General features: G+C 31.6%; 1 protein-coding gene across 2 annotated transcripts in view; it reads left to right on the plus strand.

Moving 5' to 3' along the window:
* The window catches only part of LOC140439622 (NFX1-type zinc finger-containing protein 1-like), a 209,497-nt gene extending 194,915 nt beyond the window's left edge, over nt 1-14,582 (plus strand). For both annotated transcript variants that reach the window (XM_072529649.1, XM_072529650.1), the window contains 3 exons: nt 6,663-6,901; nt 14,080-14,219; nt 14,462-14,582. In XM_072529649.1, the coding sequence (XP_072385750.1) occupies nt 6,663-6,901; nt 14,080-14,218 (378 nt within the window). In that variant the 3' untranslated portion in view covers nt 14,219; nt 14,462-14,582. The remainder of the gene's footprint in view (nt 1-6,662; nt 6,902-14,079; nt 14,220-14,461) is intronic.
* The last annotated feature ends 1,441 nt before the right edge of the window (nt 14,583-16,023 follow it).

Below are 16,023 nucleotides of genomic sequence, written 5' to 3' on the forward strand. Positions count from 1 at the left end.
AGAATAGTGAAATCTGGAAAGAAAATAAACAAATCAAAAAGGATCTGAATGATACAAAAGGACGCCTTGAAAGGCTGGATAGAATAAGAACAGAAAATAATGTGATAATACAGAAAATGACAATAGAAACTGGAGATAGAAGAATACTAAAAGAAGTAATATGAAATTTTATGACAAAAGGGCTAAAAAGAGCTTCTACCGTAAATATAGAAGAAGTAGTGAAACTAGGAGATAAAACATGTTTAGTCAGACTGCCAAACAAAGAAGAAAAAACAAAAATTATGGAAAACAAAAGTAAACTTAAAGAAGTGAAAAAAGAAAAAATATATATAAACAATGATCTAACGATAGAGGAATTACAAATACAGAAGGAAATACGAAGAATAGCAAAAGATGAAATAAAGAAAGGTAAACGTGTCGAAATTAAAGCCAACAAACTGATAATAGATGGTCTAGAAAGGAGATGGAATAGAAACACCAACCAGCTGGAGGACCATCATGGAGGTGATTCAAAAAACTAGCAAGGGATGAGAGGATGCATTATTCGTTGACGGACGAGGCAAAGAAACAGGAAATGACTGCAGATAAACTCGGGTACAACAAAAGTGAAATAAAGAAAGATAGACAAGAAAACAAAAATAAAAGACGAAGACAACAGAACAAAAAAAACAAAGAGTTGAAAATAAGCACATGGAACATAAGAAATATGGTAGCTCCAGGAAAAATGCTAGAAATAGGAAAAGAACTCAAAAAGTATAAAATAGATATTGCAGCACTGCAAGAATTACGCTGGGAGGGACAGGGACAGATTGATAAACAAGACTTTACAATGTTATATTCAGGAGGAAAGTAGCAAGGGCAAAAAGGCGTGGGATTCATGATACTAAGGCACCTAAGAGAGAAAATTATAAATTTCAAGCCAATATGCGAAAGGATGGCCTAGAAACAAGCAATGCAGACGAAAAGGAAATCATTTATGATAGGATCGAAGAGGAGATAAAAAAAATACCCAAAGAAGATGTCATATTTGTACTAGGAGACCTCAGTGCCCAAATTGGAAAAGAGGACTTTTTACAACAAATTGCAGGAAAGCATACAATACACGAAAACACGAATGACAATGGGCAAAGACTATGTAACCTAGCAACAAGAACAAATTTGTTAATAAGCTCAACAAAATTTGAAAACCCTAAAATACATAAGGTAAGATGGAGGTCACCAGATCAGAAAACATAGAGTCAAATTGATCAGATAATGATTAATAAACGAAAACAATCGTCAATAAAAGATGTAAGAACGTTCAGAGGTGCGTGTGCAGATTCAGACCCCTACACGGTCACAGCCACTATAAGACAAAAAGTTAAAATTGAAACAAAACAAAAAAACCAACATAAAAAGTGGAATGTCAATAAAATGAGTAAGAAGTAAGAAAAAAATATGAAGAGGCAGTAACAGTACAAATAAAAGAGAAATATAAAGCAGAAGATATAAACACAGGATGGGAGGCGATAAAAAAATCAATAGAAGAAGGTGCAAATATGCAGATAGGTAAAAGTCAGGCTAAAACAAAAATGGATGGTATAACCAAGGATGTAGAGAAATAACAGGAAAAAAAGTGCAAGCCAGAAATAAATGGCTAAGAACAGATAAAGAGGAAGACAGAGAAGAATATGAAAAATTAAGAAGGAATGCTAAGAAAGTGATAGGCAAAATAAAAGAAGATGGGTAGACAAAAAAATGCAAGAACAATAAGAACAAAACAAAAAATACAAGTATAAAAAATAGAGAGGGAACAGTGACAATAGAGGACCAAGAATACAAGCAAGTATGGAGAGATTACTACAGAGAGCTCTTGACGGAGGAAACAACAGAAGAAGAAATGCATAATGAGGAGGAAATGGTGCACGAAGAATAAGCAGATGAAGTAGATGAAGTAGACATCGAAATTTCCAAAGAACCAACATTAGAGAAATTGGATGAAGTAATACAGAGAAGCAAAAATGGAAAAGCTCCTGGTAAAGATGGAATTAATATGGAACTAATAAAATACGGAGGAAGGGAAATAAGAGGAAAAATACTGGCACTATTGAAAAATATATGGAAAGAAGAGAAAATGCCAGGGGATTGGGAGGTAGGCCAGATCATAACAGTACATAAACAGGGAGACCAACAAATCTGTGAAAATTATAGAGGAATAACGTTACTAAATACAACATATAAAATATTGACATCAATAATAAAAAAGAGGTTATCAAAGATTACAAAGAAGACAGTAGGACAGTACCGATGTGTATTCACAGAAGGAAGATCTATAATAGATGCAATACACACAATAAAACAAATAATGGAAAAAGCAAACGAGTATAAATTAGAATTGGAAATGTTATTCATAGACTTCAAACAAGCATTTTTGATTCAATTAAAAGGAACGGATTAATGATAGCACTTAAAAAATTAAAAATTCCACATAAACTCAGAAAATTAATAGAAATGACAATGAGAACTACAAAAATAAGCATAAAGACACAAAGAGGAGAGACAGAGGAATTCAGTATAAATAAAGGGATGAAACAAGGAGATGCCTTAACAACAACGCTATTTAATCTAGCATTAGAATATGTACTACGAAATATAAATAAAGGAAATCTCAGAACAAAAAGTGGTCAAATAATTGCATATGCAGATGATATTGCTATTATTGCAAAGAACAGAAAAATAATGAAAGAAATGCTAGAAGAAATAAGAGAGAAAGAGGAGGTAATGGGGCTAAGGTTAAATCAAGAAAAGACAAAAATATTAAGATTAGGGAAAAAACCAATGAAAGAAAAAATCAAAATAGGAAGTTCTGAGTTTGAAGAAGTAGAATACTTCAAATACCTAGGAGTTACAATAAGCAAATCCAGAGAAAGGAAATCCTAAATAAAAGAAAAAATATTAGCAGCGAATAAAGCTTATTTTGCAAACAAAAGATTACTTAAAAGCAAAACACTGGCTAAGAAAACTAAGATGAGCATTAATAACACCATAATTAGGCCAATATTATTATATGCAGGAGAAACAATGACGATGGTTAAAAAAGATGAAGAAGATTTAAGAATAGCAGAGAGAAAGATTATGAGAACCATACTAGGACCAATCAGAACAGAGCAAAATGAATATAGAAGCAGAACAAATGCAGAGATTAAGGAAGAACTTAAGGAAGACATCGTAACTAAAATAAAGCAATGCAGAGTTAGATGGTTGGGTCACATTTGGCGAGCAGGCGATGAGGCAGTGACATACGCAATGATAGAATGGAATCCAGGAGGAAGAAAGAGAAGGGAAGACCGAGATCAAAGTGGCTGCAAGAAGTTGAAGTAGACCTCCAAAGGGCAGGAGTAGAAAATGGAGAGATATTGTCAAGAAGATAAGATAAACAAAAAAGACTGATCCATTCAAGAAATAGGATCTAGAAAGCATTCGCGGTTTAACCCCACACTGGGGTGTACAGCCATTATATTTATATATATATATATATATATATATATATATATATATATATATATATATATATATATATATATATATATATATATATATATATATATATATATAAATATATATATATAAATAAAATAAATATATATATAAGACCATATTATGGATTTTGATAACATTAAAATTTTATGTAGTGAAAGTAATAAATTTAAAAGGACTTTTTTGGAAATGGTTTGTATTAGCAAAAATGATAAGAGTTTAAACAAAAGATCTGAAATTCAAAATTTAAGCAAAATTTATAATTATATTCTTTCTTTATGATTTATATATAAAACTTGTAAAATGTCATATTTAATTCTCCATATATCTGTCACATTCTTTCAGACATCTGTCAACGGTGAATAAATCTTCTTCTTTTTGTTACTAAACAAAAAAGAATGTTTAAACGAAGTTTTACTTTTGGCAATATAATTGTCAAAAATAAAAATTTTATGTTGGCATTTATGACATTGAGGCTATTTGTAATTGGTTGCTATTTGAACTTATTTATAAATTCAATTATTCTTATATTAAAAAAAAATGTTTTCAAAATTATAAAAATTTTTCAGAGAAACATTTATTAGATAAAAACATTTTTGTATTAAATATTTTGAAGATGTAAGCAGTGATTTTTACTTACCAAACTAATTTTTATTTGGTAAGTTAACAAAAATTGTTTTTTCTTTTTAGTTCAACCTTGTAAGTATTTTGTCTTTTTTAGCTCCTGATAATAATTGTAAACACAATTGAAAGCTCGAGAATAAAAAAATAGTTAACCAATAGCCCTATTATTGACTCCAACCCATCCAAAACAGTTATATATATATATATATATATATATATATATATATATATATATATATATATATATATATATATATATATATATATATATATATATATATTTATTATTGTGATATTTAAAGTCTTGGTGCGCCAAGCAATAATTAGCTAATTAATTTTTTTGATTAATTAAAATTATTTAAATGATATGATTATGACTTTATCACAATTTTTAATTCTTTTATCTCAGGGTTAAATTCGTGCTTCAATATCTATGCTATTACATGTGAAAGGTAAGGTCCAGAGAATACCGGAATAATAAAAAACACATATGATCTAACACTATATATTGAAATAAAAATAATGAAATAATTCACACTCAAACGTTTTCAATAAACAAATCTCATATAAGGATTCTCAAAATTTTGTTCTCCGTACGTGAACAATCAAAATTAATGGTACAAACAATATTAATTGAAAACTCAAAATCCCAAACTATTCTAACTCTCCTAATCAAATATTTATATCCTTTCTAAATTACGTGTAAAAATTGTGTTATCAATAAAAGAAAAAAAACTGCAGAAAACAAAAATATCTCTCTCTGATGATGAGTGGTCCAAATCCTTGTTCCTTGTAGACTGTATTATCTCCTCTCAACCGCTCCTTATGTAATCAGCAATCTTACAACAGATTGTTGCAAGTATATCGTCCTTAATGATCTCCTTCAAAAGCAACAATCATTCAAATTATGATAGCCTTTCTCCTCTCGATAAACTGAATCTCTCGTTGGCCCGAGTGAAAAATGACTCTTGGAATATCTTCTCTTTACGATAAACTGAATCTCTCGTTGGCCTGAACAGTGACTCTTGGAATATAAGTAGGAAAATATGACTTACAATATTTTGCTGCTTCAGCTTCTGTCAGATACACTAACTCCACAAAAACTCACTAACATTCAACACTACTGCTTGCTACTTCTTGGGAACCACCAGAGAACAATCACTGTTCGTCTTACAGACTTGGAAAACCAACTCATTCTCCTTTCTCCTCCTCAATCTCGCTAAACTTTTCCCTACATACTTATCCCACCTTTTTCAATCTCCGCCAATCAAAACTCGTCACAATTCCCCCATTTTTTCATTTCGATAACAAACAAATTTTTACCTATAATTATAAAATTTCCTAAAACTTATTTACAAATAATATTTTCTATAATTCTTAAAAACTAACAAAAACCTCTTTCTAAAATCTCTTCTATTTGTCTCTAATCACTGCATTAATGTATTTTGGAAAACCCGTTTCAATTGTCTTTGGATTTCACTTAAAATTATGCGGGTCACTCAAGTATAACAAAGAAATAATTTATGTATAGCTTACATTTTGTTTAGTACAGGTAATCCAAGAATTTAATAACTTTCCTTCTTTGAAATGTTTGTTGTTTATTATCTTACTTATCTGAATTATTTTAATGTTTTTGAACTTTGAAATATTTTAATCAACCCAATATTTTTCTCGATTTTGCATATCATAACAATATATATATATATATATATATATATATATATATATATATATATATATATATTTATATATATATATATATATATATATATATATATATCTTTTTTCTGAAGCTATCCGTATAATTACTATAACTACATCATTTTCTGACTTATATTAAAAATTAAACTTGGGATAAACTACTAGAAACTATTTGACCGATCGACTTAAAATTTTGATCATATTTTAAGCACCACAAGACCCAACATTGTATGTAATATAATGGTTATAACTTTATTTTTAAAAAAGTAAATAATATTTATAAAAAACCAAAATTTTTGACTTGCAATTTTCTAAACAACAAATATCAATAATCACTTCACTACTACCACTAGGATAGTTCGTAATTTAAGAATTTTGTCGGTTTTGTCAGTGACACTTTTGATGTAAGGAAGAAAAGCTTCAAAAGACAAAGACAGGAGAGAATCTCTCTCCTGTTGCCGACAAATTTAAATAATTTTAAACTGTTTGTCCTTGTTTAGTGTAGTGTTATGTTCAACTATATTGTTAATTTTATGTTTATGACATTCTGGGATTATTGGATAGCCCGAAACTGACGAAATGCCCCTGAGGATGCTCTAGTGAGCGAAAGTACTTGGGCAAGATTTAATTAATAAAACTGTGCTCGATATCTGCCTTTATTTTTCAAAATTTCAGGATTTGATTAAAGCCGTAATAGTTGATTTTCTTAAAAAATTACTTTTGTGGCATGTACCGTTGTGGGTCTAAGCTATAAGGTCTTCATTTATAGTAAATTCGGTAAAAATCTATTATAATACAAATTGCTTCCATATATCTTTTAGGTTGACGCAGTAACACAACTTTTAGATAGTCCCCAGCGATTTACTAAGTCTATAAACGATGTTGTTAAAACACATTTAGAAGCTTTAAAGAAAGAAACTGCTTCAAACATTGCTTTAACTGACGCCGAAAGGAAAGAAATTGTAAAAGCGATGGGTTTTAAACAAGGCCATTGGTATAAATGTCCCAATGGACATCCATATTGTATTGCAGATTGTGGCGGAGCAATGGTTACGTCAATGTAAGTCAATTTTAAACAACAGTCACACTTAGTTTTTATTTTAGATGTAAAATATGTTAAATTAATTGAAATGTTTTGAATTTATTTGCATTCCATAATGTGTAAAATGAACATTGTATGTATTTGTATTTTTCGATAATACGCAGAGGTTCAGTTAAGAGCACTATAAACAGTGTACTTTTTCTAGGTTATTTCATCAGTCGGAATATAAACTCTGCAGAGTTTTATTTTATTACTAATACTCCCAAAATAAGTAAGAACTGAGAAGACCATATGCGCCGTAACAAAACTCAGTTAGGGACGGAAACCCCTAACGTTATTTGGTATTTTTAGGTCATGAAAAAAATATAGAAGTCGAAACGACATGTTTCGACTTAATTCTGTATTTTTGGAAAGGAAATAATTTATTTTTAAAGAAGTTCTCAAACGACGCAGAGGCAAGAAAATTGTTAATATATTTAAGTATATTGCAGAAAAGTGCTTATTTGAGTGATAATGAATAAACGTAAAAAATTGTTGTAAGTTTGCGTTATTAGTGGCAAAGCTAAAACAACAATTTTAATTACGTGAAAACCAGTAAATCCGAAGAGGAAACCCTTTATATGTATAATAATTAAAGAAAGTGGATATAATAATAAAAGGCAGTTGTAGATATAAACCGATTCCTGAGCTTGCCATACAAGAAACTTAACTCATAATACACAGTATACTCGAGTCGTCAGAGACGAAAATGCCACTGAACCTCTAAAAATCATACGAACAAGCTGAATTTTGCCGAGAATATTAATTTTGGGACCCCAAAAAAGATGCAAAAAAGTTAAACGCATTTACCCCTGGGCTTTCCCCTAAAACTCTGCTTGTAGTGGGGTAAAAACGCAAAAAAATCGATTTACCAAGAATGTGTACGCCGTAGAAAAAAATGTTACAAATAAAAAATGTAGCTAAGATAATTTTCAACAAAAATGTTTATTAGCATTGTTATGTAGAATGAACGGTTATCTTAGAAACAACGCTTAAAGCGACCGTCGATTATGAATGTCAGTTACGCGCGCGAAATCAATGTTCAATAAAATTTGTATCAGCTCGACGGTAAAAATTCGATATCTTTTGATCTAAGTGTGGTATTATCCCTAAAATATTACAATTCATAAAAAGATTAAGTTTAAAAGGAACGTGTAACACACTTCGGATTTGTTTATATAAAATATGTTTAATAATTCGAATCGAGGACATTCATAAAAATAGCCTCGATTAGAATGTATAAGTCAGCAGAATTGTGAATCGCGTACGCATGGTTGTCGTAGGTTGATAAAACAAACTTGGCCCACTAATGAATGACTATTATAAAAGAGACAACGATTATTATCTCGGGAATCAGAACTAAATTAACGTCAAGATGGCAAGTCGATATAGCACGTATTAGCACAACGTCAACTAAGTACTATTACATTTAAGATAAGTAACTTTGTAAGAGTGTACAGTAGTGTTTTAAATAAATGTACCATACGATACCATAAGTGAAGCTTATTTATTACATAAGTGTCCTATCGACAAAAATCAAAACGCATTTTAAAGGTAAAGAGTTCAGCTTTCGTATGCAAGTTTTGTATTTTGCCGCAAGTAAACTCAGATTTTATAAAGGCGTTAAATCAATAAACGTGGCGCGATTTTTCCTGTTTTTATGATTCTCTTGAGATCAATTCTATCTATTCCTCTCATTGACTGTCCACTATGAAGTTTCGATTACTAGAGCCTAACCTTCAAAACCTATAGCATGAAATTTTAGTTTTGAGTTTTGACAACAAATGTGAGGCATTTGAAATATGCTTAAAAACGCTGGATTTAAACTTTCACATAACAAACAATCTGAAACGGTTAAAACTTTTTTTTTCAATTACACTAGTACGCTTTTCAAAAAAACCAAACTTCTGCTATAAACTACATCTAAAACCGTCTTTCTGCGTTTTTTATTCATATTTCAAATGCCTCATATTTGTTGCCACAAATCAAAATTGAAATTTCATGTTTTTAGATTGATTTAGGTTTTAAAGATTGATCTCTAAAAATGGTAATTTTACTACGACTGGTCAATGAAAGTGATCAATTCCATTGATCTCACGAGAGTTGTAAAAAACGGCAAAAATCACGTTTATTTATTTAACACTTGTATAAAAACTAAGTTTATTCGCAGCAAAATACAAAAATTGCATACATAAGCTGCACTCTTTACCTTTAAGAGTGTAGGCGCAAAATTTCGGGCCATGCTTTTTAAATGCATTCATTTTTTTCGAATCCTGAGAAAACTAATAAGTATTTTTGAAAAATTTAAACGCAGAATGAAAGATTACATTATTACCGAGGACCGAAAGTCCCTGAAAACTTCTATAATGTTTATTTTAGTAAGATACAGATGAGATACAGAGGTGAAAAAGAAGAGAAATTTATGTGTGATTTTTAATTTTAAATTCAAAAGAAAGAAACTCCATCAAAAGAAACTTTCTGTTTATTCTAAGGGACTTTCGGCCCTCTGTAATAATGTAATCTTTCAATCTGCGTTTAAATTTTTCGAAAATATTTATTAGTTTTCTCAGGATTCGAAAAAAATGAATGCATTTAAAAAGTATTGGCTCGAAATTTTGCGCCTTCGCTCTTAAAACGCATCATTTATGAATTTTTACCGTCGAGCTGATACAAATTTTATTGAACATGGATTTCGCGCGCGTAACAGACATTCAAAATCGAAAATCGCTTCAAGCGTTGTTTCCAAGAGAACGTTTCATTCTACACAAAAAATGCTTATAAACATTTTTGTTTAAAATTATCTCAGCTACATTTTTTATTAACATTTTTTTCTACGACGTACACATTCTTGGTAAATCGATTTTTTTGCGTTTTCACCCCCCTACGAGGAGGGTTTTAGGGGAAAGCCCGTGGTTAAAAACGGTTAACTTTTTTATATCTTTTTTGGGGTCCCAAAATTAATATTCTCAGCAAAATTCATCTCGTTCGTATGATTTTTAGGGGTCAACTCTCTGACGACTGGACTACTAGAACAATGAGTTGCACGATCGCCTGGTAAGTGAAATGGGACAAAGACACAAAAAAATTCAACGGAACAAACCCTTCCAGGAAACTAGGTGCGCTGTTAAAATTGTGGAAACAGAAGTCCTACCCAATTATGTCGTAGAAGCCCATACATTGGAATATTTTAATATATTGATTGACTGTGCAGCCACAGCAATTGCCAATTTTATGGGTATTAAGTTCAGAATGCGACCGGGTTACACAGGAAGGACTAATAACAGAGTTGCACCCTGGGAAAAGGGCTGCTAAGGTAGATTGAATTATTGTAGAGAAATAACAAACAGAAAGGTAATCAGAAGAAGGATCCATGGAAATGCATGTCCAAACATACAAGAACCGCCTTCATATGACACAGTTTCTCGTATACAATATTGAACAATTCGCTTTTCTGGCCTTCTGTAGACTCAACGCCTCTTGTAGTTGCCGTTTCGACAGATCCTACTTTCGTCAGGGAATAATACATTGATAGTTGCTATTTGTCGATAGTAGCTGACACCTTGTGGTGTCAGGTTGGCTGCCTTCAGTCTCCTACTGACTATCCAAACGCTCGTAACCACACCTCGGACCTCTCTAAACTCTTATTTAAGATAAGCACCAGTCAAATTTCGATTTCTCAGGGATTTCGATAGAAGAAATCGATCATATCCCTCCGTTGTTATTCGTTTACGGCCTCCTCCTTGTCGGCGGACATAATCACCAGTATCTTTTTACCGACAGTACACTCAGGACACAGTTGATTTGGCTTAAATTTAGTCGATTTGCCACGGCTCTCTGGCACAGGCCTCATCTCAATAATGCTACTGCTTGAGCTGCTTTGACGGATGTGGTATCCATTTGTAATGCAGTTGCAAACTGAAGTGAATGATGTCATAGTGGATTGCTATGGAAATTGATGCGAACGACATTAACTGAAAAAATTCAGTGCGTGTCGATTTCAATGAGTAAAATTCTGACCCCCGCTCTACGGGTTGTATTCTTTATTTGTAATACGTCATCTGATTCACTCAAAAACAAAACTGTTTTAAAACTCAATAATGAGGTTGATGATTGTACACTATTTTTACTATTTTTTACAAGTTTATATATATATATATATATATATATATATATATATATATATATATATATATATATATATATATATATATATATATATATTGAATTGAAGCTAATCCAACAACGGTGTAAGGAGTCTTTAGGAGGTGGTCTCAATGATGAGACTTATCGGCGTCGTAGAGGGTCTGGACGTCCTAGAAAATTACAAGTACGTGATTTTCGCCATCTCAGACTTCTTGTTGTAAGAAATAGACGAAATAGTGTACGTTGAGTAAGAGATGATTTAGTTGCAGCTACAGGAAGGCTAGTCTCAAGAAGAATAGTTAATCAAAGATTATTTGGAATGGAACTGAGAGCTTAACGTTCGCTTTTGGTCCCACAGCATACGGCTCGATGCTTAGAATGGTACAGAGCTCAGCAAAACTGGAATGGCCAATGAAATTTTGTCCGCTTCAGTATCTAGGTTTTGTTTGGGTGACTCTAATGGACGCATAAGGGTAAGCCGTTTTCGAGGTAAGAGACGAAATATAGACTTGACTTTTGAACGTCATACAGCAAGACAACCAAGCATTATCATATGGGGTGCTATATGTTTGAGAAGCAGATCACCTCTAGTTCTTACTAAAGGCACTATGACAGCTTAAAAATATATTGGTGAAGTACTGCAACTAGTTTTACATCACTACCTACAAACCATTCCAAATGTGATCTTTCAACAGGATAACGCAAGACCTCATGTTGCCCGTGAAACCACAGAGTTTATACAAGAATCTGGTATAGAGACTTTGCAGTGGCCATCAAGATTAGCTGATTTGTCACCCATCGAACATGTGTGGGATATGGTAGGTCGAAACCTAAATCGATTGCCACGTGCTCAGGCAAACTTAGAAGACCTGTGGCATTCCATACGAAGAATCTGGATAAGTATTTTGCAATATGATATAGACCACTTAATTCTATCAATGCCCCATACAGTAATTATTAATTTTTGACGAAATTTACGTTGCAAATTTGTTTATAATGTTATTAATTTACTTCCATAAATAAATATTTAAATTATATATATATATATATATATATATATATATATATATATATATATATATATATATATACAGTGTGGAAACCACTTATGGAATAAAATTGTTTGTGTCCTTATTTTAGAAAATAATAAAAAACGTTGAGATACCTAAACTTTTAAATTTAAATGTGCGCTTTTTAAACATAAATTTGAATGTACAGGGTGATCCACGCAAGTCTGGCATAGTCCATAATCTGTTTTTTAAATAGAACACCCTGTATATTTTTATGTTTTTAAAAGTTTCCTAACAACCTGATCTCAACGAACTATATCATGTAGGGTCTATTGTGAATAATACAGGGTGAAATTTTGAAATTAAGTATAATTTTCTTTAAGACAATTAATTCATAGAATACCCGAAGTAATTGATTGGATTACATTAAAATAAATGCTCAAAATGTTTTCCACCTTGTTGTTAGGAATAACACAGTCTCCTATAAAACTCGTCCCGAATTTACTTTAAAGTTTGAGGTGAAATATTCCGTATTTCTGTAGTTATTCTTTCTTTGAGATCTTCAATGCTAGTTGGTTGTGTTGCATATACTTTGTTCTTGAGATAACTCCACAGAAAAATATCCAAAGACGTAAGATTTGGCGACCTAGCTGGCCACTCTATAGTACCCCTTCGTCCAATCCAGTTATTGAAGTAGATTTTATTCAAGTAATATCTCACCAATAAAGCATAATGGGGAGTTGCAGCGTCCTGATGGAACCAGATAGTTTTATGTGGTAGGGTAGGATCTATTAGATTGGGATATAAGTTAGCCAAGTGAGGAAGAACATCGTCTCTTAGCATGCTTACAGATTTTTCCACTGTCAAATTACCATCTACAAATATAGGACCAATAATATGATCTCCTGTAATACCTGTCCAAACATTCAACTTTTGAGGATACTGAGTGTGTGTCTTACGCATCCAATAAGGATTCTCCGCTGACCAATATTTACAGTTTCGTCGGTTTACCTGTCCGTTCAATGTAAATGTTGATTTATCAGAAAAAAGAATTGTGCCAAGACCTATTCCATTTGTGTTAATTGTATCCATTCTACGATCTGGATCGTCTTCTGTTAGCTCCTGCACAAAAGCAATTTATATGGATGATGTTTTTCTTCATGGAGACACCTTAGGACAGTTATGTGACTCACATTATTTTATTTCTCTAAGAAATTTGTTTTTAATTAGGAATTTATTATTTTAATGTAAAATATCAACACACTAACAACTGATTGATAACAATTCGCATTATTTACCGATTTAGTTTAATTATCAGACTATCTAGACAGTTTTTACCTATTCATGACAAAAAATGTTATGACACAGTTACTAACCAGAAATTTTCCCCAATATACTGACACTTAGAGTAGAAGTGTATTTTGTGTATTAAGCTAATTTAAAATAATACCATAACCCGTGATAAATTACTAATTTCAAAATTTCACCTTGTATTATTCATTATAGACCCTACATGATATAGTTCGTTGAAATCAGGTTGTTAAGAATCTTTTAAAAACATAAAAATATACAGGGTGTTTCATTAAAAATAAGGATTATGGACTATGCAAGATTTGCGTGGATCACCCTGTACATTTAAATTAATGTTTAAAAAGCGCACATTAAAATTTAAAAGTTAACGTGTCCCAGAGTTTTTTATTATTTTCTATAATAAGGACACAAACAATTTTATTCCATAAGTGGTTTCCACACTGTATATATATATATATATATATATATATATATATATATATATATATATATATATATATATATATATATATATATATAATGAACCAGAAGTATTTGCTGACAACGTAAGGAAGTAAACGTTAAATAGTGGGTTTGCAGCAATATTGCTGCAAACCCACTATTTAACGTTTACTTCTTTATATATATATATATATATATATATATATATATATATATATATATATATATATATATATATATATTATTTTTCAGTTGCAACGAATGTAAGGCACCAATTGGGGGCACTTCACATAGATTGTTATCTACGAACCGAGTAGCAACGGAAATGGATGGAGCTAGACATGGAGCTTGGTCAGAACAAGCAAATATGAATAATTATTTGTTAGATTAAGGTGGGTATAGAAACATATAACAAGTAATACATACAGTAAAATATCAATATCTCAAAGACTATAAACAGCAAATTTATATTACACTTTATGTGATATTTATAAATTTGTGTTACTTTTGGTGGCTCAGTTTTTCGTAATCCCGCTATATAACTTCTTAGTCCGTATAACTTCTCATGGTCTATTTTTCTTATTACCATTTTGCTGAATTTCACGATTCTGTATTAATTATATTTTTATTTCAGGTATTGACACTATAATTATAACCGCAAAGGAATATGTTACTACGATTGTTTAAAATAAAAATATTAATTATTGTTACTTTAGATTTATGTTCAGTTCAACAAATAAACTATTTTAATTGTCTTTTATTTTTCAATAGGGATACGTAAATTAAACACATCACAAATGTCTAAGGAGCACACAGTTTTCTTCTCATGTATACATAAATTTCGATTGGATTTTAAAAAGTGACATACAGTTATAATGTCTGATTAGTCAGCAATTAATTCATCTTAATTTCAGTGTAATATGATTTCTCTATGATGAAATAATCAAACAAAAGTTAAAAAGTGCACGAAGTTAATGGAAATTTACTAAAATTCAATATAAAACAAAAATATAACAACAAACGTGTTTAATAATCTTTGTTTCCTTCAGCAGCATTAATTACAGCGTGACACCGCTTTAGCATACTTAAAATTAAATTATCAATTACGTTTTGAGGCAGTAGTATTCATTCCTGTGTAAAACATTGTGCAGATAAGAAGCAGTCGGTCTCTGAAGCATATCCCATACATTCTCGATGGGATTAGGATCTGGCGATTGTACTGGCCACGGTAAAACAGTAATATCCTCATTATGAATCCAATCTTTTACTGTTGCTGGAGTATGCGGCCTTGTATTATCCTTAATGTAACGCAACTCAGGAGCTGGAGCAGTGGCAAATGGAAAGACAACAGGTTCTAAGATATGAGCAATATATTAATATTGATTCAAAGTGTCTTCCACAAAAACGAGAACAGTTCGATGATGAACTTCGTAACTTGTAGACTACTGTATAGACGAACACCTTATACCTGAGTCTCTGAGACCCTGAGTACAAAACCTAGCTTCATCTGTGAATAACACAGAAAGAACTCCATTCTTGTAAGTCCACGATTTCCATGACGTAACATGGAAACCCTCAATAGACGTCTGGCGTGCAGATCAATGCCAGTGAATAAGCAAAATTGCTTATATAAGAAGGGAAGAAGAAAACTTTTAAGGAAACATCGAGTGCTAGGGAGTTCAAAATCGGAATACTGGTTGCTATCGATCAATATAGATTTTAAATATAATACACAGATGGTTGCGAAAGAGTTTGGATAGATTATAGTGAAGCCTAGTGTACATTTAGCCCTAGAAGTTATTAAAAAAATCTCATGACGAAGCAAGTATTCAATTATTATTCAAGTATTATCCAGATTTAGCTATACGGCTCACACTCCCTATAAGGGGAACATTCGCTCAACCCAGATACCTACGGTATCAAAAGGATAGAGCTCTGGTGGGACTCTTTCCATGTTATCGAGTCCTAGGTGACTTGGTACGTCGGTGTATCTCCCAAAAATTTTCGCACGCATCTGGACGTCGAAAGTAGCAGAGCTTTCTGCATGATCTTATATAGATGTTCATTTAGACCCATTTTTATGTTTTCTACGAGGTTCTTCGGGATGACTCCAGTGGTAGAAAGAATAATAGGTATAGTCTGGCTACTTTCCATTCTCCATTGTCTCCTTATTTGTATTTCCAGATCTCTGTACTT

This window comes from Diabrotica undecimpunctata, chromosome 4, assembly GCF_040954645.1.
Source record: "Diabrotica undecimpunctata isolate CICGRU chromosome 4, icDiaUnde3, whole genome shotgun sequence".
Classification (NCBI taxonomy): domain Eukaryota; kingdom Metazoa; phylum Arthropoda; class Insecta; order Coleoptera; family Chrysomelidae; genus Diabrotica; species Diabrotica undecimpunctata.